General features: G+C 40.5%; 1 protein-coding gene across 12 annotated transcripts in view; it reads right to left on the reverse strand.

Moving 5' to 3' along the window:
• Positions 1 to 310: 310 nt before the first annotated feature.
• Positions 311 to 24317, reverse strand: part of XYLB (xylulokinase) — a 159225-nt gene continuing 135218 nt past the window's right edge. For all 12 annotated transcript variants that reach the window (XM_065582715.1, XM_005297159.5, XM_065582711.1 and 9 more), the window contains 4 exons: positions 20474 to 20532; positions 13482 to 13569; positions 11275 to 11369; positions 311 to 1380 (listed from right to left, as the gene is read on the reverse strand). In XM_065582715.1, the coding sequence (XP_065438787.1) occupies positions 1258 to 1380; positions 11275 to 11369; positions 13482 to 13569; positions 20474 to 20532 (365 nt within the window). In that variant the 3' untranslated portion in view covers positions 311 to 1257. The remainder of the gene's footprint in view (positions 1381 to 11274; positions 11370 to 13481; positions 13570 to 20473; positions 20533 to 24317) is intronic.

The following is a 24317-nucleotide window of genomic DNA, read 5'->3' on the forward strand; positions in this document are numbered from 1 at the left end:
GGGAGAGAATCCAATTCTCTAGGGTGGCATTCAACTGCCTTAACCTTTCTCTTCCTTCAGTCTCCTGTCTCATTCCGTATACTTCTGCAACAAAAGAAGCAGGGGTCCTACAGATTACAGTTTCTTTCCCTATACAACCCTGATTCATCCTCAGACCAAGTCCCTCCTATGCACTGAATGAGGCAGGGATCCTGTGAAAAAAATACTATGTGATGATGTAACCGCAGACATAGTTTGGGCACCCCCGGATGTAACACACTGTAAGCACATACAGGCACTTTCTACAAGAAGGCTCATTTCTAGCAGATCCTTTATTTGTTTTAATACTCTTTATTGTATGTAGCACATTTAGCCAAGTCTCCTGTCTTTCAGAGGCCTCAGCTGTTACTTTACAGATAAACTGCAAAAGCACTGAGTTCACATTTCAGTCACTGGGCCAAACCGCCCTCTTAGTCACACCCAGGCAACCCTTCAGTGTGCTAGCACAGACATAAGTTATGGCAGGATTTGATCCAATGTAGCCAACACAGTACTTTGTAATAGCAGGCAATACTCACTAAGGCATTTCCACAAATGGAAACAGATCATCACTGGGACTGAAGAGGGGAAAATTAAAAAGTACTGTCTTGAATATTAATATTGCTTTCAGAGGAACATAATTCCCTGGATATTCATACACCACCTTCTGTTTTAGATTAATCTAGCAGCTTCATAAAATGCCTATATGTTAAGGAAAGAGGAGAGAGAATCCAAAATCAATGGTGCTTAGATTTTTGTGGCCTTTATGTAATTTCGGTAAGGCAGCACCATAATAAACATGGTATAACATGGTATAAAAACGTAGACAGATTAGAGACATATAGAAAGATAGTTGTGACAGATAAATGAATATAACAGACAGATAAAATAGATACGATACAGACAGATATGGTAGACATACAGATAGAGACAGACATGTAGACAGAGAGAAAGACATGGGTAAACGGATCGATAGAATTAACCTGACTATTGTTACCCAGCTATTACAAAATGCCAATTACAATACTGAAAAGGATCTGAGAAAAAAATGATGCTGTGGACACAAAAAACACTTGATTGATTAAGTAAGATTTCAATCTTTCAGCAACTTTTCCAGTAACACCTTTTAAAAAAACCATTTTAATATGTATTAGACCTTGTTTTTGCACAAAATACAAAGAATGCCTTAACCAACTGCAGTAAATTCCGTCAAGTTTCTTCTGATCTTCACCCTGGCAGTCAATTCCTTGAGCTAGTCTTAGATTTTTCTTTTTCTTGCAATTTAGCCAGAATAGATGAGTTTGGACTGTAGAGCACCTTTTGTTCAAGCTCTGCATATCTTTTCAGAAGGGGCTCGTAGAGCTAAAAGGAAGAGAAAGTTACATGTGTATGTTTAAAACGTGGATTTTAAAACTTTTTGCATTTCAAACCACCACCAGAACCAACCAAAGTGATAGGAGTCTTTTAGAAATTTCCTCAAGAACATGCACTGCTATTCTTCATTCTGTTTTTAATAGCCCTTACTAACAGTTCTTTTACAGCTCTAATTTTATGACACTCTCAGACAGTTTCTATTGTAGTGGTGTGATAAGATGTGTGCATGTTAGTTCAGTGTTCTTGTGATGAGCATCAGTCATTATTTCAAAAAGAACAGGAATACTTGTTTCATAGAGAGCATGAACTTATAAGGGGAGATAGATTCAATGTTCGTAATGACTCAGCCATTCCCAGTCCTTATTCAATCCTAAATTGTTTGTATCTAGTTTGCATATCAATTCCAGCTCAGCAGTCTCTCGTTGGAGTCTGTTTTTGAAGTTTTTCTGTTGTAAAATAGCCACCCGCAGGTCAGGATTGAATAAGGCCTGGGAATGGCTGAGCCATTACAAACATTGAATCTATCTCCCCTTGTAAGTACTCTCACACTTCTTATCAAACTATCTGTACTGGGCTATCTTGATTATCACTTCAAAAGTTTTTTTTCTCTTACTTAATTGGCCTCTCAGAGTTGGTAAGACAACTCCCACCTGTTCATGCTCTCTGCATGTGTGTATATATATCTCCTCAATATATGTTCCATTCTATATGCATCCGAAGAAGTGGGCTATAGCCCACGAAAGCTTATGCTCTAATAAATTTGTTAGTCTCTAAGGTGCCACAAGTCTCCTGTTCTTTTTGCGGATACAGACTAACACGGCTGCTACTCTGAAACCTGTCATTATTTCAAGGGGAAGTAAGCAGTCATCTCTATTAAAATCATTGTTTACTCACAATTTGACACATCCTTCTCTGTAACATTTCTAAAACCCAACCTGGTCTTCCTAGCCACGCAGCCAAAACTCTTGTCCGGCCTTCCTCATCTCCCTCAATATTAATATCATCTGCACCATCCTCAACCTCTCTGGCCTACATGCTCCCTGCGCTGATGCTATTCACCGGCAGGGCGGTGTTATGCCTGCCTGCTGGCACTAAGGGGCCACAGAGCCATAATAAATCAGGCCCAATAACTGGAAACCCTTATCCGTAGTAACCAATAAGTAAGACCCAGTGTTTAAGTGAATTTCACTGTTTCCCAAATAAGGACTCCAGCCTGCAATCTTTACTCAGACAAAACTCTAAATGGCTTCACCCTGAGTTTTTCATGAGTAGAAGTACAGGCTTTGTGAGAGTAATAAAAGCAGAACTGCCCTTTCATCAGTTAAAAGTACAGTGCTTCATGGCATCAGTGTTTAATACACACTCAACTGGAATAAAATAAAATCTCCCAATATGATCACATCTTCTCATAAGAGAACACATTTACAGTTTTTGTAGGATTTTATCACCTGAGGGGAAAAAAGTGATGGTGTTTTGACCTTGTGTTTCCATTCATTTCAAAATCTTCAGTTTCTGAGTCCCCTTCTCCCTGAATAATTGTTTCAAATTGAGATTCTCTCTTTGTTCCTGGAATTTAGTCAAGAATTGTTGACTAAAGAATTGAATTGTTGGACAAATTCAGCAACAGAGGAGCCTGCTTTGATTAATTCTACGCATCACTAATAAGCTGCTAACCGCAGTTAAAGCAAATGTCTATACTAAATTAAAAATATCAGGTGGAAGTCTATAAGGAATATACAAGGTAAGTATATAATATATCTATGGCACGTGAGAATATACATTATACACTTCACTGAAGCCCTGTCAAGTACAGGAAAATAGGTGTTTTAAAACATGGTAGCTAATAAGTTTTTTAACATATTTTTAAACACTATCTTCCAGTGATAGAGCATCAGACTAGGAGACAGGAGACCTAAGTTATACTCCTACTCTACTGCTGACTTACTGCATGGCCTTGGACAACTTGTTTAATCTTTGTGCCTCAATTTCTCCTGTCTGTAAAACGGAGATAAAGAGATCTATGGACAAAAAGGATATGAAACTGCAGAGTACTATTATGATGAGAGTCATTCAGAAAGTGTCTAGCTTGATCTATTTAATTATACAGTAGGGCCCAATATCTTTCACAGACCAAAGAACTGATATTTTGTATTTCTTTGTTAGCAGCCCCCTCCCGTGCCGAACTTGTACAAGGATGTGTCGAAGTGAGTAGTCACCGAAGATCTGAAAAATGGAGAAGAATGAAATCACAGAGGTGATCAAGTACCTCCATAAGAAAGGCTTGACTCCAAAGGAAATCCATGAGGACATGGTTGCAACACTGGGGAATGATGCCCATATGCCACAGTAAAAAAGCTGAGCTGATGAATTGTTGAATTTAAGCAAGAGAGAATCAGCACTGAGGATGAGCCAAGGTCAGGATGCCCTAGAGAGGCCAGAACACCAGAAAAAGTTGATGCAGTCCACAGGACGATGAAACATAACAGAAAATCAACAGTCAGGCACACAGCTGAGACACTGGGCAGCCGCAGTGGTCAGTGTATGCCAGCTGCAGTGAAGACTTGGGTACGAGAAAGGTTTCCGTAAGATGGGTGCCTAGAATGTTCAGCGCTGATCAGAAGAGAGTGTGATACTGTTCCAGGAAACTTTTTGCTCCTCCAGGACAGTGCATCACTGTACACATCCCAGACTGTAGTGACCACAGCAACCAAATGTGGCATTCAGCTGCTTCCCCATCCAGCCTATTCAACATGTTTGGTTCCCTCACATTTCTGCCTGTTCCCCAAGTTGAAGGAAGACCTTTGGGGAAAGAGTTGCAGTGATGATAATGAGGTGATCACAGAAATTGAGGAGTTTCTGGACATGCAGGACAAGGACTTCTATTAGACAAGCATAGCCAAACTGCAGCTGTCTATTCTGCAGTTGCACTGGACCAAATGCATTGATGTCATGGAGGACTATACTGAAAAATAAACAAATGAATGCAAATTATGACTCTCTCTTTGCCAGGCTAGACACTTTCTGAACACCCCTCATAGCACATCACAGAGCATATGATTTTAACTAACGACACGAATGCCTTAGGTGTGTTGTGAATCGAAGTGCTCTCAGGACCTGTGCAATACCGGAATTACCATTACACATCCCGCAGAATGCTATTGCTCCTATTTTTCTTAAATATATATAGAGGAGTAAACAAAATACCAAGCAAACACTCCTGGGTTGTATTAGGAGCATCGATGTCAGACAAAAATAGATCCTTTATTTACTGAAACATCTATAGTCAAGCCTCACTACTTCGTGCTTTGCTAATCTGTAAACTTGAGAAACCCTGGCTGCTTTACCAGAATCTTCAGCAAAGATTTAATAGCAGAACGCTATATTGCTAAGAGTGCTGTATTTCTAAGCTAGCGTTCTCATATTACTTATATGACATTATTTTTACAATATATACTACTGCACATTTACTAGCACAATATGAAGTATTATTTTGACTACATCACTCTAAATTAAAAAGTGTCAAAATAAATGAACAGCCACGTTAACCGATACAGTGTCCTTGATTATTTTATTGGCCTTGAACACTTAACTTGCTAATTTGCAAAATTCAGGCATCTGCAGTGGGTCTCCCAGCCATCCGTGTGAATGAGTGCTGTAATATATACTGCAGGCACGTGGGAAAAATCAAGACCATCCCTCCTACTTTATTTCTGTACAACTTTGGTGAAATTCACCCCCTGTGCAGAGGTCTAGCATAAAGTCTGTGAACTATACATGTCCTTCTTACCCCCTTTTTTGACTTCATTGGGAGTTGTGTTTAAACACTAGTGGCACAGCATGTCTCTCTATTACTGCAGGCTGTAGTGACTGGTATTTTATATGCAAACACACACACACAGTGAGTCAGAACTTCAGACGGTGTAAGAAACAGTTACTTATTGTAACTGTGGTTCGAGATGTGATGCAGATGTGTATTCCACTTAGGTGTGTGTGTGCCCAGTGCAACAGAGCCAGGGAATTTTGCCTAGCGGTACCTGTAGGAGGCGGAAAAAGCACTTTGTTCTCATAGCCCCTCTCCATCTATACAAGGCAGCGCCACCTCGACACCCCTCAGTTCCTTCACACAGAGCACCTGGAAATGCACTTCAATGCACAGGAGACGGAGGGTGAGTTGTGGAATACACAGCTGCATCTTGAAGAGCCACAGTGACAACCAGTAACCATTTCTACTTCTTCATGTAGACACAGACATGTATTCCACTTAGGTGACTCACAAGCAATATCCACCCCAGGAGGCAAGGCTTAGAGTCTATATAAACAAAGATTGCAGGACTGCACTACCAACGTTTGCATTCGGTCTGGAAGATGCAGTAATGGCATCATGGTTCGTAAACATATGTATCAACAACTAAGTGGCAGCCCTGCAAATGTCCAATATTGAGATGTCACTGAGGATCCCTATTGACATAGCTTTCTCTCCCGTAGAAAGAGTTCGCACCCGCTGAGGAGGCATGGTTGAAGCTATTTCATATGCAGTCTTGATACCGCTTCACTCCCCCATGCTACGGACAATGTTTAAACTTAATTGAAGCTACCTAATGCTAAATCTTAACTAACACTAATACTAAGGGTACTAACTACCTATATACAACTAGAAAAAGTCATTAAGAGATGGAGAGACGATTGTGAGGTTAGCAACCACACAGAGCTCTGGCTCCAGTCACAAGCAGTAAGAAGGAACTGAGGGGGTTGGGGGTAACGCTTCCTCCTACAGCCAGGGGAGGGGCTATGAGCCCCAGGCACAAGCTCTGCCTCCTGAGGGTACTGCTAGGCAAAATTCTCCAGCTCCGGTGTCCTGGGTGTGCACACACCTAAATGGAATACACGGCTGCATCTACTCAAAGAAGAACTGGTGCAGCTCATTTAAATTCACTGAAGTCAGCTGAGGATCTGGCCTAGTGCATACATATGGTTGTATATACAGAAGATTACTCTTACGTTTCTAGTAGCTGGTTTCCATTGACATTACCTTGGATAACTCTTCCTAAGTGATTTCAGGAGTATTTTTCCAGAGGCAATTATATGGATTTATTTTTATAATTGATGTCCACAGGGAATAAAGAACACACTCAGTGATGCACAAAAGCTCAGGAACATAAATTCCCTCTTTGTAATACCCTCAAAAAGTAACATATCAAAGAGTGATATTTTTAAAAAGTAATTATGTGTATTATAATATAAAGCTTGTACTTGCTATAACGTAACTGTCATCACTATATTACTGACAGTCTCACACATTACCAGGGCTCAGCACGTAAATAAGAAAACAAAAGATAAACTGTTAAAACAAAATACAATATAACCTAGACTGAGACTACTACCTTCCATGCAAGAAATGCTCACATCAGTATTATCTTGTCCTCCGTTCCTATCCGTCTGTTGCAAACCTAGATTGTGAACTCTCTAGGGCAGGAATTGTCATCTTATCAATTGTTTGTACAGTGTAGCCCTGACCCAGTCCCTAGTTACTATTGTAATAGAATACTACGAATGTTAATAAAGTCAACAACACAAACAGCCCCCTTGTTACACACCTATCATGTATTATATAAGCCAATGCTGACTACATCAATGCAAAATTTATGAATTAAATAGATGATGTAATTAAAACCCATGCACTTAAATGAAGTGGACTGCCCTGCACCTTCCCTACACAAAATCCTACATAACAGCATTAAACCAAATCTTATACCATTGCATAGGTACATGCCTTGTAAAAACACGAGAGAGGTGATTATCTCCAGATAATCATATTCTTTCTCATGCCTTTTTGCTTAATTAGCCAATTAGCCAAGCATCTCCATTTTTAATAGACTTCTAAAATTGAACTGCATTTTAAGGCTGTAATAATGGATTCTTACTGTCAGTTAGCATATACATATTGTTATAAGGTCTCCCAGTTATTTCTGTCATGCCTAGTGGTTCTATCAGGCTGCAACTTGGGAAACTTCAGTATCCAGAGCTCTATTGTGCCCTTCTTGCACAATCCCAGTTCCTTGCCCCAACAGGAACAAGGGAAGGCATCATGTTCCCCAATGTGAAGGGGGGCACAGCTATTGCTCCCAGTATGGCTGCAAACCATTGCTGAGGGATAGGCAAGTTGAGGGCCCATGCTCCTCCCTGCCCCTCCCCCTCCCCCTCCCCCTCTTTGGGACAGCTGGCAGTGCTAGCACCACACAGCCCTTCTGCTCAAGTGTGTGCAAGGACTTGTAATGGTCCCCATCTGACCCTACAATAATAAACACATTCGGATAAAAATTGTACTTTTGATTCTTGAAATTTTATTGTGCTTATAGACCTTCACATTCAGGATTCAAATACAGCAAGTTGTAATGTTTTGCCGCAGTCAGAAGCAGGTTTTTCTCCCTCCAGTGATCTGGCCCTTGTTGCTTCCAACTTATACTGGCAAAAGAAGGAAACCAGACTAGATTCCTGAGCTTTGACCAGCTTTCCCTACACTGCCAAGATCTGGCTCTAGCCATCCAAAAACGATATGGACAACTCATGTTGGTTAGCAAAGCTGCTCTACAAGAGCTCAGCAAGACAGAGCTTCACCTCAGAATGACTTTGAAGTTTATAAAAAGACCTGTCCTGTAAGTGAAAGCGAGTAAACTCAACAGAATGAAATTGGATGAACAGGGAGATGCAGCCCTGTAAAAAACAGAACCAAACTGACTCATCACGTTATGAATTTTCACTGCACTGTTCATGCTAACCCACTGTATTACTGACAGGCCCTCTGGCTTTCTGCAGTTTCACAGCCATGAAACTAGCCAAGGAATCCACTATCAACTGTAAAATTATAGAACAGGAGATAAAAAATTGGAGTGGAATTTATAATTGAAAGAAACTGCTTTTAATGGGATGCAGCTGGCATGCTAAATGGGGGTGCAGAAATGGTCATTCCTCAGTTTGTTGTTTAGCTGCTACCATCTCTTTAATAACTCAGTATCAACTGGAGCAATAATTCACTGCCTTGATATCATTTCAGACCAATAAAAAGATGTGCAATGATAGCCAGGTCTAACAAAGTGAGAAAGGAGGAGAGAAGTATTGAGACAGAGACAATTATTCTTTTAGTTGTCAGGACATTGTATGCCAGTCAAATGTAAAAGAGACAAAAGAATTCACTATTGATACTTTGAGCTAGGCGGTGCCTACCCCTGCCACTTTCCCTTGCACAGCTTTGCAAGCGGCAAGTAGAAGAGCACTAGACAGCCCAAAAGAAGTGAACCTGTGGTTCACCATTTCACAGAAGCCAGCAGAGACAAACTTTGCACAGGGAGCACATATTATACACTTTCAAAGGGTGTCGCATCTCCCACTGGTATCGTGTCCCTCACTCCTTCCAGAGACATTGTGGCTGAGTCAGATGTCACTGTGGACTGCTACTGGGGAGGAGTGTTTATCCACCCCTCCCATATCTCCTGGCAGCTCTGATTACAAAAACCAGAACACAGCTCTTTATCATTATATATCTTTTAAAACAAGGGGAAACAAGTATCACAAAGTTGAGCAAATGAGATCAAATCATCTGATTTTAAATTGACTGGCTTAATATTTCTGATCAGGACTTGTTTGATAAATAAGATTTTCCAGTTCTGTTAATAATTAAATAATATGCCGGTATGTACTATGCTACTATGTAGCATAATCATTTCCATTATTACTGTTGCTGATGTCTGGTGCTCCAATACCCTTTTAGCTGGAAGCTAGTAATTTTGGTAGTTTCTAAGAGTTTAAATAAAAGCTTTAAAGGTTGATGTCTGCAGTTATGGTGTGTGATGCTGTCTGACTGAAGTATGACCATTCATATCCTTGATATTGCCACTGCAACAAATCTTGTACAAAGTATGTCATGTAAGGTGTCAATGGAAAAGTTATGATTTGCTAAGTATGATTATCCAATTATATGTATGTATCCTTTTTTTATCTGAAGTTATAAATATTGACTACGTACTGACATCATACATATATGCTGTATTCCTGGGTAAAACTCACCAGGTAAAATCTAAAATGAAGTCAGACAGCCTTGTGTTGATGGCCCATTAAAGACACTTAACTCTCACAATGGGCACAGAAAAAACTCATTCCACCAAGATATTTCTTCCTACAGATGCCTCAGCCTCAGCTACCACCTGTGAGTCAGCAAGCCATGTAAGGACATGAGATATGCTCATGTGTACTTGGACTCCATCTTGTGCCAGTAATTTTCCACAAACTAGGCTATGAGCTTTGTTTGAAATAGAAAATTTCCAGGCCCCTGGCCAAGGGTATAAAAGACCCATTTTGCCTCTTTCCTGCTCTGATTCTCTGGACTGTGCATTTACAACAAAAAGGAGCATATTGAACTATGGACTGAGGACCTTCCAATACTTTGGAAGTTACCAGAGAGACTTTACAAGCCAGCAGCCTGTAATATCACTGCTACAAACCAGATATAAGAATATTGCCACTATTGTATGTATATGATCTATTCACCAGTTTAACTCTCTTCTTTTTTTATTAATAAACCTTTAGATTTTAGTTACTAGAGGACTGGCAGCAGCATGATGATTATTGGGTAAGATTTGAGCTATATATTGACCTCACTAAGTGGCTGATCTCTTGAGATTAGAAGGACCGTATATGTGATGAAATTGGTTTTCAATAACCACTCCTCATAGAGTCCAGTGTCTGGGAGGTGAGATAAGGGCTGGAATGCCTAAGGAGACTGCATTTCTGACTTCTTTTTAGCCAGTGTGGTGAGACAGAAGTTTACTTTTGTTACTGGCTTGGTATAATCTAATGATAGAATAACCACCACTTTGGTGTGAGTCTGCCCTATTTCCCAACAGCTTGTCCTGAATATGGCATTCTAAGTTGTGACCCACTGAGGCCCAGTGACATGGTGTATCCAAGCTTATTATGCAACATGCCAACAGACTAAATTAATGCAGAAGAAATCTGTACATAGTTGACGTTAGTGGAGGTAGAAGGTATTTAGATCCTAGACAGCTACAACTAAGTTACTATTGTACAGGATTCTTGCTGCATTATACTGTTCATTTATTACATGATATTAAGTTATATGTAAAAAGCTGTAATAGAGCTACAGTCTTATGGAACTCCAGATGGGAACAAATTGCCTTTAATGGGAAATTGGAAGTCCCAAGACAAGTTCTTTCCTTGGTTTACATGAACTATGTGGCTCTGTTGCCTAACTGGTTGCTTAGCCACGTGGCCCCACAAAACACAAGTTTCCTGTTTTGAGGGAATTGTAAAACTTTAGAGAATGTGTGTGTAGTGAAAACTGGTTCTAGTAAGCATTATTTCTAATTAGGACCATTTGGCTGTTCAGATTGGAAGTTATCAGTGAAGATGCGTGCGCCTTTCATAAATGATTGCTGATCAATACTAAAAATCAGGCAGGCACGGATTTTTCTGATGTTTTCCAAACAGAGAGCATAACTTCATTCACATTTTTCCAAGTAGCACTTTGCTGGAAGTAAAGACTATTTTGTCAATATTACCAGTCAGAACCCAAATGACCAGCACTGGCATTAAACCCAAGTTATAACACTTTCTGTCCTTGAAAGATGATAGTTTTTCCTCTCTGCATGTATCTGATTGGGGAAATTTACTCTTTTATGGGTCTGAATATAGTGATCACTCAGATATTGTATCATTACAAAAACACAGATCTCCCCAAATCAATCCTAGTGTCTCGCAAGTTACAAGTACATCCATTTTATTGGGGGGGAAAAAAACCAACCATTTTAAAAACATACAGAAAATAAAATGAAATGAAATTGAAAATGATGAAATTCCAAAGCTACTCACCTGGTCTGACCCAGCAGTTGGTGTAACAACTAATCTAGGCTCTGGTGCTAATTTCACTACATCTACCAAGGACACACTTGTTTCTGCCACAAGACCTGCAGAGAGAATCAAAATACGGATCAATTCTCAAAAGCAAGTTGAGGGATGTGCCTCGACACACTGGCAAATTAATACATTATATTGATCCTCCCTCGCTGGGTCAGCATTCAAAAGTGAAGGATAAATGGCAAAGGTCTTACATTCCAATGCACTGATGTGGAATGTGGAGACTCTGAGATTGAGTTTTTGGTCAGTCATTCAATTTGTACCTTATGGTGCGATAGCAGCAGAGATGCAGTTTCAACAATATCAGTAATAATTTATGGACACCAATAATAAAGTAAGCAGCAGTGAAAATATGCAGAAGGAAAGGATCCAAGGACAAAGTGTAACCAAAATAAAAAGCACAGATAGAAAGATAGGGATGAGATGTGAAAACAGTATCAAGAAAATGTGTACTACAAATACTCATTAAACTATGATGATACATGAGGCAGCTGAACAGTCAGAGGGAATCCCATTACTACAGCATTCTCCCTTGCAGAGTAAGCTACAGCATTTCAGGTATTCTTTGTTATTCCTGCCAAACAACCTAGACTAACCATGGAATACTGTATTTGTAGATATAAATTATAATGTTGTTAAGGGGCCCTTGTCATCAATATTTCATTTATATTAGCAAGTCTACTGACAGAGGGAATCCCCATCTTCTGGCCATATGAAATAGCTGCATAAATCTTAATGGAAGCTGTGCACCTCAAGCTGTATTCAAGGGCAGAGAATCCAGCATGTACTGGAAAAGTTCAGGATGATTTTGAAGTATAGGACACATTCTGAGTAAAACAGAGGAAGGATGTGGGGATTTGGTCCCTAAAGTTTAAAAATGTCCTCAGCATGCTTCACTCCTACTGATAGTCTGGTGCTGCTATTTCCACTCTCCTAAATGCTTTGCTGATGGCACCATTGCATCTTCTTTGGAAACAAAGTGGTAGAGGCATATTTTGTGTGTTAAAATGACTGATCCTGGTTCTCTGCTGCACAGAGTTTCTGCTTTGTCTTCAGCCCTGTGAGTGCAGTCAATGTGGGTGTAACATGTAGCTGAAGGCAGAATTTGCTTCTGAAAATGAAATCTGGATGCTTTTGTGATGATCTGCACTGTCTGCACTATGCTTCTTTTTCAATGTTATGACCCTGCATGAACCTGGACATAGGCTGTCCATTGCTAAAATGTCTAATTGAGGCCTATGGGAATTTTGCCTGAGTAAGGACTTTAAGGACTTGGCCCACAGCTTTGAACATGTTTAACAGTAAACAATGCTATTAAAGCATTCCAAAATACCTGAAGAAGAAAGACCTTCCTGGGATTCAACATCATTAACCCTCTGAGAACCTGTCATTAACATACAAGTTTTTACATCAATACACAAATTAATTGACACCTTTACTTCTGGGACTTTGGCTGTTGCATTACAACTGGTGATGTACTGCAGTAAATGAAATGACTGAACAAGAGATTTATGCATTCACAACATGAAGCGTACACAGCTTGAACGTGGAGCACAGCACAGCTTGTATATGCTGATAGATGGTTTGTCATTTAAAAATGCCAAGTTTTACACAGAAGATTTATTTTAATGTCACCCGTTTTGGCAGTATTTATTACTAGGCTGGTTTTCTCTAACTCCTTCCCCCTTCCTTTGTGGGTTCAGTCAGGAGAGGGGAGCTTTAATTAACAACTGGGTATCTGTTGGTGGAGGATCAGTGCATCAAGGCTGCACATCCTTCCCAGCAAACCTCATCCATTTCCAGGGATGTACCTGCCATCTGTCCAGGTCCCACTCCTGTCTGAGAGGAGGTTGCTGCAGTTTGTGCTGCTGTATCCTACATTCCCCTCTAGGCAGACGATCTGCCATTGGGAGCCCAAACCTAAATTCTGCTGCAAGAAATGAGAGTGAGTGAAACCCTAAAAATTCACTTTTATTCTTACTGGGCATGATCCAAACCCCATTGATGTCAGTGGAAATACTCCCTTTGACTTCAGTGGGCTATGGATCTGGTCCTATGCTTTATATACCCCTCACTTTTTTTCAGAAACTTTAACCATGGGTATTGGGTGCATGAAAATTAAATGTTCGGGTTGCTCAGAGGACTTTTCTTTACAGCCTTACCATGAATTGCTCTGTAAGCACATCCTAAACAAGCGGAGTTGGCGGTGTCAATAGTATACACTGGTGCGCTAAACACATCAGACAGGACCTGGGAAGTATAAAAGCATCTGTTACATATGACTGTGAAACACAGGGCAATAAGTAATTCCTTATAATTGCTGAGGCAAGCAAATGGTTCCTGCACATGATAGCCAAATGTTTGTGCAGGCTTTATAACAGTTACCTCAGGGGTCAATGTGTACTGATCCTTTTCATGTGACACAGTACTAACCTTTGGCAAACCTGACTCAGCTCAGGTGACTGGGGCCAGGAAATAAAGATACATTTCTTACGATGTTGTCACTTACAAGGCTTCGGTATGTGGTCATTGTATCTCCAGCAAGTTCTCAGAATCATCCCCCAAGACTTGTAAGGGGCAGATATGTTCACTCCTGAACCAAGAAATGGGGGGCCAGATTCTCTGCTTCACCAAGTTTATGCTCAGCAAAGTAGAAGGAAGGAGGGGAGAAGTGAGGGAGTCGACTGCAACTCCCCAATTCTCTGCTCAGACATGACCAAGGTTAGAGCAGCATGGAGGCCCAGAGCATTCCAGCTCTTCCTCCTCTCTCTCCCCAACATAGCCCTTGTTCTGGGGTCTGCAGGGAGGGTGGTATAGGAGTCGTGTGACCCTAACAGTATCCCAGTGCAAGAGGACAGGGGGCTAAATGGTATCTCGTAGTGAGTTTCAGCTGGCCAGACCAGTTCAGTGTACACCAACTCACTAATGTTATAACCTGTATTTAAAAAGGTATAATGTAAGACATCAATAGTAATCTAATAACATACTGATCATTAATATTATTGCGGGGTGTATGTACAGACGACAAATTCAAAATTACAAACATATTGTGAATTATGTTCTTAAAGTGTATCTGCTGAGCAGGGCTGAAATTACCCCACTCTAGACAAAGTAATGTGGTTCTGCCACCTTGAAGGTACTTCCAAGGTGCATTAAGAGACAATGGAAATGCAATTTACATAAAAGATAAACAGAACCATCAAGGCAACAAGGGGAGGAGATAATCACTTAGCATCACGGCACAGGGAGGACATTGCAGAAAACAGATTAATTGGCATTTTAGCAAACACCAGCAAAGGAAACCAGCATGAAGCTTCCTTCCTCACAAGACTCTACGTAGCCTTCCTCACAGCTTGACTGAACTTTGCTTTAGGACAACCTTCAGAAGAATCCATTGTAAAGGTTCATTGCACTATAAAAGAGAGGGGCAAAAAACCCCAAGTTACCTTCCACCTAACAAGATAAAGGAACCAAGCACTTTGGACTTTGTGGAAGATCCTGACCAGAATGGTGGTCAGCCATCTTGCTGGAAGGTAGATTGGTAAGGAAACTACCTTGAATAAAGGCTGTACCTTGTTGTTTTAAGCCTTAGCCACTAGAAAGTGTTTTTCACACTTATTTGCTTGTACCCATATCTAACTCTATCCCTTACTTGAACTCACTTAAAATCCTATCTTCTGTTGTTAATAAACTTGTTTTACTTTTAATCTAAACCAAGCCAGTGCTGTGGTCCCTTCAGGTAGCATTGTAAAGTAAGCATTTCTAAGGATCCATCTATATCAAGCATCACATGAAACTCTATTTTAGGGGACAAATGGAAAATTGATCAAGACGTCCTTTCCATGGCTTGGTGATCGAATTTAAGCTTATTCATAAATTCATGTATATAACAAACCATTTAGAATGTGTGATTTCTTCCTCGTGAGTGACTTCAAAAGTAACAGATAGAACTTTTCAATGTCAAAAATAAAGAACAAACATTTCACCACATGTTTCATGCAGTCATTCATCAAGAGTCAAAGATGTAAAAGGAAAAACTCCCTAGTATAGACATTAAGGACTATATTTTAAAATAAGAAAATAGAAAGGAGCATAAACTCTGGCAAATCAAATGTCAAAGTATAATTAGGCAGGCCTAAGTCACCAGATGGTATTCACCCAAGAGTTCTGATGGAACTCAAATATGAAATTTCAGAACTACTAACTGTGGTGTGTAACCTATCACTTAAATCAGCTTCTGTACCAGATGACTGGAGGACAGCTAATTTTTAAAAAAGGTTCCAGAGATGATCTTGGCAACTACAGGCTAGTAAGTCTAACTTCAGTACCAGGCAAATTGGTCGAAACTATAGTAATGACCAGAATTATTAGACACATAGATGAACATGATTTGTCAGGGAAGAGTCAATACAGCTTCTATAAAGGGAAATCATGCCCCACCAATCTATTAGAATTCTTTGAGGAGGTCAAAACATGTGAACAAGAGTAATCTAGTGGATATAGAGTACTTGGGACTTTAAGAAAGCCTTTGACAAGGTCTCTCACCAATGGCTCTTATGCCAAGTAAGCAGTCATAGGATAAGACAGAAGGGCCTCTCATGGATCAGTAACTGGTTAAAAGACAGGAAACAATGGGTAGGAATAAATGGTCTATTTTCAGAATGGAGAAGGTAAATAACTGTGTCCCCCAGGGATCTGTACTGGGACCACTGCTGTTCAACATATTCATAAATCTTCTGCAAAAAAGGGATAGACAGTGAGAAGGCAAATTTTGCAGATGATACTGAATTACTCAAGATAGTTTAAGTCCAAAGCAGACTGCGAAGAGCTAGCAAATCTAAGGGGAAAAACAATTGAAGACAGTTGGCAGTTTTTCAAAGAGACATTATTAAGGGCAGAACAGTAAACTATCCCACTGTGTAGGAAAGATAGGAAGTATGGAAAGAGACCACCCTGGCTTAACCAGGAGATCTTCAATGATCTAAAAATCAAAAAAGAGTCCTACAAAAAGTGGAAACTAGGTCAAATTACAAAGGATGAATATAAACAAATAACACAAGTATGTAGGGACAAAATTAGAAAGGCCAAGGCACAAAGCAAGATCATAGAATCATAGAATATCAGAGTTGGAAGGGACCTCAGGAGATCATCTAGTGCAACCCCCTGCTCAAAGCAGGACCAATCCCCAGACAGATTTTTGCCCCCGATCAAACTAGCTAGAGATATAAAGGGTAACAAGAAAAAATTCTACAAATACATTAGAAGCAAGAGGAAGACCAAGGACAAGGTAGGCCTGTTACTCAGTGAGGAGGGAAAAACAATAACAGAAAATGTAGAAATGGCTGAGGTGCTTAATGACTTCTTTATTTCAGTTTTCACCAAGAAGGTTGGTGGTGATTGGACGTCTAACATAGTGAATGCCAGTGAAAATGAGGTAGGATCAGAGGCTAAAATAGGGAAAGAACAAGTTAAAAATTACTTAGACAAGTTAGATGTCTTCAAATCACCAGGGTCTGATCAAATGCATCCTAGAATACTCAAGGAGCTGACTGAGGAGATATCTGAGCCATTAGCGATTATCTTTTAAAAGTCATGGAAGACAGGAGAGATTCCAGAAGACTGGGAAAGGGCAAATATAGTGACAATCTATAAAAAGGGAAATAAGGACAACCCAGGGAATTACAGACCAGTCAGCTTAACTTCTGTACCCGGAAAGATAATGGAACAAATAATTAAGCAATCAATTTGCAAACATCTAGAAGATAAAGCGATAAGTAACAGTTAGCATGGATTTGTCAAGAACAAATCATGTCAAACCAACCTGATAGCTTTCTTTGACAGGGTAACAAGCCGTGTGGATGGGGGGGAAGCGGCAGACGTAGTGAATCTTGACTTTAGTAACGCTTTTGATACTGTCTCACATGACCTTCTCATAAACTAGGGAAATGCAACCTAGATGGAGCTACTATAAGGTGGGTGCATAACTGGGTGGAAAACCGTTCCCAGAGAGTAGTTATCTGTGGTTCACAGTCATGCTGGAAGGGCATAATGACTGGGGTCCCTCAGTAAGGGCAAATGCAAAGTACTCCACTTAAGAAGGAACAATCAGTTGCACACATAAATAATGGGAAATGACTGCCTAGGAAGGAGTACTGCGGAAAGTGATCTGAAGGTCATAATGGATCACAAGCTAAATATGAGTCAACAGAGTAACACTGTTGCAAAAAAAGCTACAGAAAAGGGCCACAGAAATGATTGTTCATATGGAACAGCTTCCATATGAAGAGAGATTATAAAACTGTTCAGTTTGTAAAAGAGACAACAAAGGGGGGATATGATAGAGGTCTATAAAACCATGAATGGTGTGCAGAAAGTGAATAAGGAAATGTTATTTATTCCTTCACATAACACAAGAACCAGGGGTCACCCAATGAAATTAACAGGCATCAGGCTTAAAACAAACAGTCAACCCGTGGAAGGTGACCAGATGTCCCTATCTGGGGCGATATTTGGGGCTTTTTCTTATATAGGTGCCTATTACCCCCACCCCTGTCCCGATTTTTCACACTTGCTGTCTGGTCACCCTATGTGGAACTCATTGCCAGGGGATGTTGTGAATTCCAAAACTAACTGAATTCAAAAAAGAATTAGATAAATTCATGGAGGATAGGTCTATCAATTGGCTATTAGCCAAGATGGTCAGGGATGCAATCCCATGCTCTGTCCCTAGGCCTCTAACTTCCAGATGGTGGGATTGGACAACAAGGGATGGATCACTTGATGATTGCCTGGTTCTGTTCATTCTCTTTGAAGCATCTGGCATTGGCCATTGCCAGAAGACAGGATACTGGGATAAATGAACACCTTGTCTGACCCAGTATGGTCATTCTTATGTTCTTAACAGATATTCTTGAGTGTTACCTTTGGTATGTATAAAATGAGGTTATTAAGTGACAGCTTTCTATAGCCCCAGAATGAATTATCCAAAAGCAATAACAATAACTTGAAAACACATTGTTTCCTGAGGTTTTGATTAAATTTTAAAGGATCCAATTAACCAGTGATTAAATTAAAGGAATGGCACTATATTGATCATATTATTTTAAGACACTTCTAACAAGTTTTAATAGCAGTTTTATTATACTTGAACTGCAAGTTCTGTAACTTTATTTCCCCCTTTCTAAGTTTGTTTCACTGTGTACAAATGTATTGTGAAAAACATCTAGCTCCTTGCCTAGATATAACAGTGAGGAGGCTCTACAAATGGCTCTAGGGTGTATATATAGCTTTAGAAACTAAGGTTTCACTCCCACTAAATGTACTGGCCCAAGTTCAACCCTGGTGTTGCCTTAGTGGAATTACACGAGCACGAATCAATCTGGCCCATAGTTTTTAATTTTCCTTATGTCAAGTTATTGGCTAGAATAACCAGAGCAGATACAACAGACAAAGAGAAATAACAGCAACAAGCAACGTGTGTCATTTTTTTTCTCTTGTCCCAATCCACTTTAAACCCTATTGTCATACAAAACTGAGAAAAGGGATTCTGGATGACTCGGGAAATATGGAGCCTTTCACTTCTAAGTCATGAGCTCAAATCTGGATCAATTCCATAATGACCAAGACTGTGATGGGGTGTACAAACCCCACACCAGGCAAAACTGCCTATACAACTTTGGGCTCAGGCAGCCTTGCTTCGCCACCCCTGGGAGGCATGCTAATCTTGCAGGAGCCCAGTTCAGAAGGTCCCAGCCCTGGGAGGTGGACAGACCTCTCTTCATTGGCTCCCAGGAAGGGAGGATGAAGCTGGCAGAGGCTTCCTGAAAACACTGTGCAATAGCTCTGAGGACACTGAAAAGAGGGAGGCCAGAGACATGTTTGGACTATTTCTGTGTTGTGCTTTTCCTTTGTTATCTTTCCTCTGAGGCCTGAAAGGGGTTGGGGAAGAAGGCCTAGAGGCAGACTGCAGTAGATAGAAGCCCAGGGAAGAAGCAGGAAGTCTGAAGAAGCAGATCTTAATAGCCTGCTGCAGGGGCCCGAGGCTGAAACCCAAGATAGAAGGATGGACTTGGTTGTCCTATAGGCCACCAGTGAAAGGACTGGTGAAAGCCCCAGACCAGGGTCATAAGGTCTAGTGGGCCTACAGTGAGGCTGAAGCCCTGGCACAAGGCCACCAGACTATATTTGGACAGGACTCTCACTTACCTCGAAAGTGGTGAGACTAAACCATGGCCTGGCCAGAGAGTTGAGTCACAAGACAAAGGTGGCACCCAGCAGACCCCAATGGTGTGTCACCGAGACGATAGCGAGGAAAACCCTAACGCTGCCGCACCAAGCCACAAAGCGGCACATTGGCTGGTGAGTCATTTTGTCAAAGACCTTTGTAGTCTCAAAGCTGTTCTGTGGTAGGTGTGAAATAAATGAGCAAGATCAGTCCAGTTCCTACTGGACAACTGTCCTTGTCACAAATACACCACCACAACTAGCACTAATTATCAATCTCAGGAGAGAGGTTGATGACTAAATGGGCCAGGGAGACTAAACTACTTTCTCATCACCTAGAGGTGGTCCCTTCACAATGGGACTGATGTGCATTGGTGGGGCAGTATGCAGTAGATTGTACTGATACTGCCTATGCTGTAAGTGTCCTGTGGGTGAATAGAGGACTTCAGCCTCCACCACTCCCATAGACATTATGGCTGAGATTTTCAAAGGTGTTCAGCCTAACTCTGCTCTCATTGAAATTAATGGTCCAACGCTGAACATTTTTAAAAATCTCACCTTAAATGCACTCTTACCAACACCTCTTTGGTTTGGTTGCTGAAATGATGTGACTTAAGTTATGAGACTTGGAGGTTATCAGCATTTCAGATACTTTCACAAAACTAGTCAATTGTAAATACTCTTCAGAACTCAATTTGAAATTAGCATTGGCTTAACCTGTAAAACACGGGGAGAAATTATTATAATTTTGTTAACACACTCCACACAAGATCTCAAAATTTGAAAAATAGCTCTTAAAATCTCAAATACTCTCAATCTTATGTGCAGCTATAGAGGCGGCAAACTCAATACACCAATATAAACCTCTGCCAAAGCTGTTAATATCCAGTGCAATGTAATTTTCTTAACAAACTCAGCGATCTACCCTTACCTGTAAGATTTCTTTATTATATGATGCTCCACCAGTGGCCACAATTCTTGTTCTTGGCACTACAAGGCAATAGAGAGATCAGTTAAATAAGTATCATCAAGATATATGCTATTTAATTTGGGAATTAGAGCACGCAACTGGGAATAAGATGACATGGTTTCTATCACTGACTTTACCAATGGCTTACTGTGTGATTCTGGACAAATCCATAACCTACCTCGGCCTCAATTTTGCCAGCAGTAAAACTGAGGATAGTGCTGCTTAGCCACTGTTATAAAGCATGTTACAATCCATGGATAAAAAAGGCAATATAAATAATGTAACTCTAATATCATTGTGGTACCAAAATCAGTAAGCTCTACTGAAGAGGGATACAGTACCAAAGGCAAGATGATATTATGCTATAGTTTTGATTTGAGGTCAGCCTCAGTTTGGATCTCAGTTATGTATGTGCAAACTGACAAACAACTTACAAAATCAGCAAAATTCTCAAAACACATCTCTTTGTGATGTTCACAATCACTAATCAGTGAAATCGTGGCAAACTCCATCTGCCTGAAGGATAAGAATGTGTTTCAAAGAATAATAATTAGGAAGGTACTAATACATTCTGATAAAATAGTCTTTCTGAACCTTCACCCAACACAGGACAGAATGGTTACTTACCTTGCAGTAACTGTGACTCTCCACACATATTTCACTTTTGGTGCACACATGCCCCATGCATGCAACACAGCAGTGCCCATGGAAGCCACGCCTGCACTGAGTTTCCTCTCAGTTCCCATAGATGAGAGCATAAAGGGCAGGGCAGCCATAACCTGCACTCAGGTCTTTTTCTAATAAGAATCCCGCACGAGCAGGACACTGATCAGTGGGGATGAAAGGCAGGATTCAGAATCTGTGTGGACAACCCATCTGGAAGAATCACAGTTACTGCAAGGCAAATAATTGTTCTCTTTCTTCTTCGAGTGATTGTCCACAGACTTTCTACTCTTGGTGACTAACAAGCTGTTAACCCAGTGCTAGGAGGCTGGTGAGCAGAGGCCCATTTCAAGAGTGACTGTAGGATACCTAACTGAACTAGCAACTGCTCTGAAAGCTTTTACCAAAGAATAATGAGTAGTAAAGGTCTGGATAATAATGAGTAGTAAAGGTCTGGATAAACTTCACATTGCTGATCTACATATCTCTGCTGTGGGGATGCTACCCAAGCAGACTGGAGGCCAGTCACCTGAACTCTGGTGGAATGAATTCTAATCTGTCCAGGTGGCTCTTTCTTAGCCAAACCAGAGCAACTCCTGACACAGGCCAAGACCCACTTCATCTCTGGGAAGATACAGGCTGTTCCTTACCCCTTTCAGCAAATATAGAGAAGAGTCCAGGTGCACACCTGAATGGATTGGTCCTATTCAAGTAAAAGGATAATGCTCTCACAACATCCAACATGTGAAGTCTCATTTCACTTGCTATGGAATGTGGTTAAGAGCTACAGGGCTCTACCTTGCAGCCATGGGAGAGAAGAAGGAACTGAGTGAAGATTATGGCTGCCCTGTTCTTTATGCGCACTGCTATGCGGAGCAAGAGGACACTGAGAGCAGGCATAACCCCCAACAGACATGGCTGTTGAAAATAATCCAGTCTTATGCTCATGTGCACAAAGAGCAGAATCTATGTGGACAATCTCTTGAAGAACTGAGCTCATACCTTTTGGGATATTAAAAATAGCATCCTATTCATCTTTGAATCAACATTTCAAGAAATGCCACCTTCTCTTCATTAATAATTCACTCACTGTCCTGTGTCTTGTCGTTTGTTTTTATGCTTGTCAGAGCACAAAATCTGTGTTTATGTCCATAACCCCAATTCAGCAAAGTACTTAAGCATATTAGTAGTAGAGCTGGTTGCAAATTTCACAATGAAATAGTTTTTCATTGAAAAATGCAAATTTCTCTAAACCAAAACTTTTTTTGTCAGTTTCAACAAAAGTATTGTTGGGAAGCTTTCTTAGGTTTAGGATGGGATTTCTGGTCAAAATGAGAACAAGAGACTAGCCCACCTCAGACAGCCTGATGATCAGAGCACTCACCTGGAATTGGGGAGACCCAGATTTAAGTCCCTTGCCCTCAACAGGCAGAACAGGGTCTCAATTCCAGGTGAGTGCCCTGCCCATGGGGCTATTCTGGGCATGCTCTATGGTTTTTCACCTAAAATTTCAGAAGGTCTTCGTTTCATCCCAATGCAGAATGGGAACATTTTTGAAACCTTAAAAATTTTCAATGGATAGGAAAACCATTTCCTGCCCAGATGTTGTGAGTAGACCCATTGACTTCAAAAAGACTATTCATGTGCTTAAAACTAGGCAAATATTTAAATACCATTGCTGAAGTAGGGCCCATGTTTGTAATGCGCAGCATGAATTTATGGAAGTAGATGTTTTGTAATAATCAATAGTAACTACTATAGTGTTTGGTACTGTTAAACGCTATAATGCTGAAGACCCCTCCCAAAGAGATATTTCACTGATTACATCTATATTATATCAGCCTCAATTTGGCTTAAGCTGAAGACAAAACACAATGGAAAAGGTGGTCAAACAGCTCTGGAGGCTACAAACAATTCTTTATATTCTACCTTTTAGAGAATCTGTAGTCAAAGCCCTGAACATAAAAAGCAACAACAAATTGAAGATGTAGATTGCATAGGGTTCTCATACAATTTCTGAACCTACAATGACTTGCTCAGGTAGATACTTTATGACACCGCCAAAGCACCGCGAAGAGAACCTCACTTTACCAATACATTAATCTTATTTTCCTTTTTGGTGCATATTCAGTGATGCACAAATTGTGTTTTAAAAGCCATTAAGATCTCTGTCAATGTCAGTAAACAAATCAACCAAATGGCAGAGTGATTCCTCAGGGGAAACAAGTTTCAATTATACCTACATAGAGTGACAGATCCCTGCCAAGATCATCAAAACAATGTAATGCAGAAACAAGTGAAAAATAACCAATAAACCACTGTGCCTGGAAACAAATCTGAACTCTTTATGGTTTGCCTATTAGTTGAATTTCTCTTTTGCTACACCTTGTTGTGGGCATGATATTCTCAAAAAAGCATCACATCCAAGATGAAAGCACCGCATTTCCAAGTCATCCTGCAAAACAGACTGAAGTGAAAAACAGAAATACATTTACCTCACTTTGCCGCATGACACTGACCAATTCAAAGAATGAGACTGGCTTCTGCCTCCAGCCACATGGGGAATGCATCATACAGTGCCACTATACCAAGGTCAGGGAAGAACAATGTAGAACATAAAGGTGATAAGGGCAAATAGCAGGAGTCCAAATGAAAATTACAACCACTTCTTGGGTAAATTGCTTCTTTCAACTACTTCTACCCACGCACACTCCAGCCCTTTGTCCTTTTGTTATGCAAGCATCCAGCTTTGGATCACTGTACTAATACAGGAATATGTTGCTGTATATTTTAATTGGCCAAGGTAAATATTGGGCTACAAATTGCTTGTTTTGTGCATTCTCCAGATTTGTATTATGTGACTTCAGTGTCCATACAGAAGACAATTCTTCTGTGTTGGCTCAGGGTCTCGTGGCCATCATGACTCATCGCTGAGTTACCTTTGAGACTGAGCCTGCTCAAATGCAATGATTGATCAATTACCCGCAGGGTTCACCCAATCCACAGGTAAGGTTCCATTCTTGTGATCCCAAGGCAGGTATATAGGCTCCAAAGAGAAACAGTCTCTCCAGTCTGCTCATCACTAACTGGCCAGGAACATTCCCCCTGCCAGTAGTTTCAACAAACTACCTTTGCTCCTGCT

The sequence above is a fragment of the Chrysemys picta genome, chromosome 2, assembly GCF_011386835.1.
Source record: "Chrysemys picta bellii isolate R12L10 chromosome 2, ASM1138683v2, whole genome shotgun sequence".
NCBI classification, from domain to species: domain Eukaryota; kingdom Metazoa; phylum Chordata; order Testudines; family Emydidae; genus Chrysemys; species Chrysemys picta.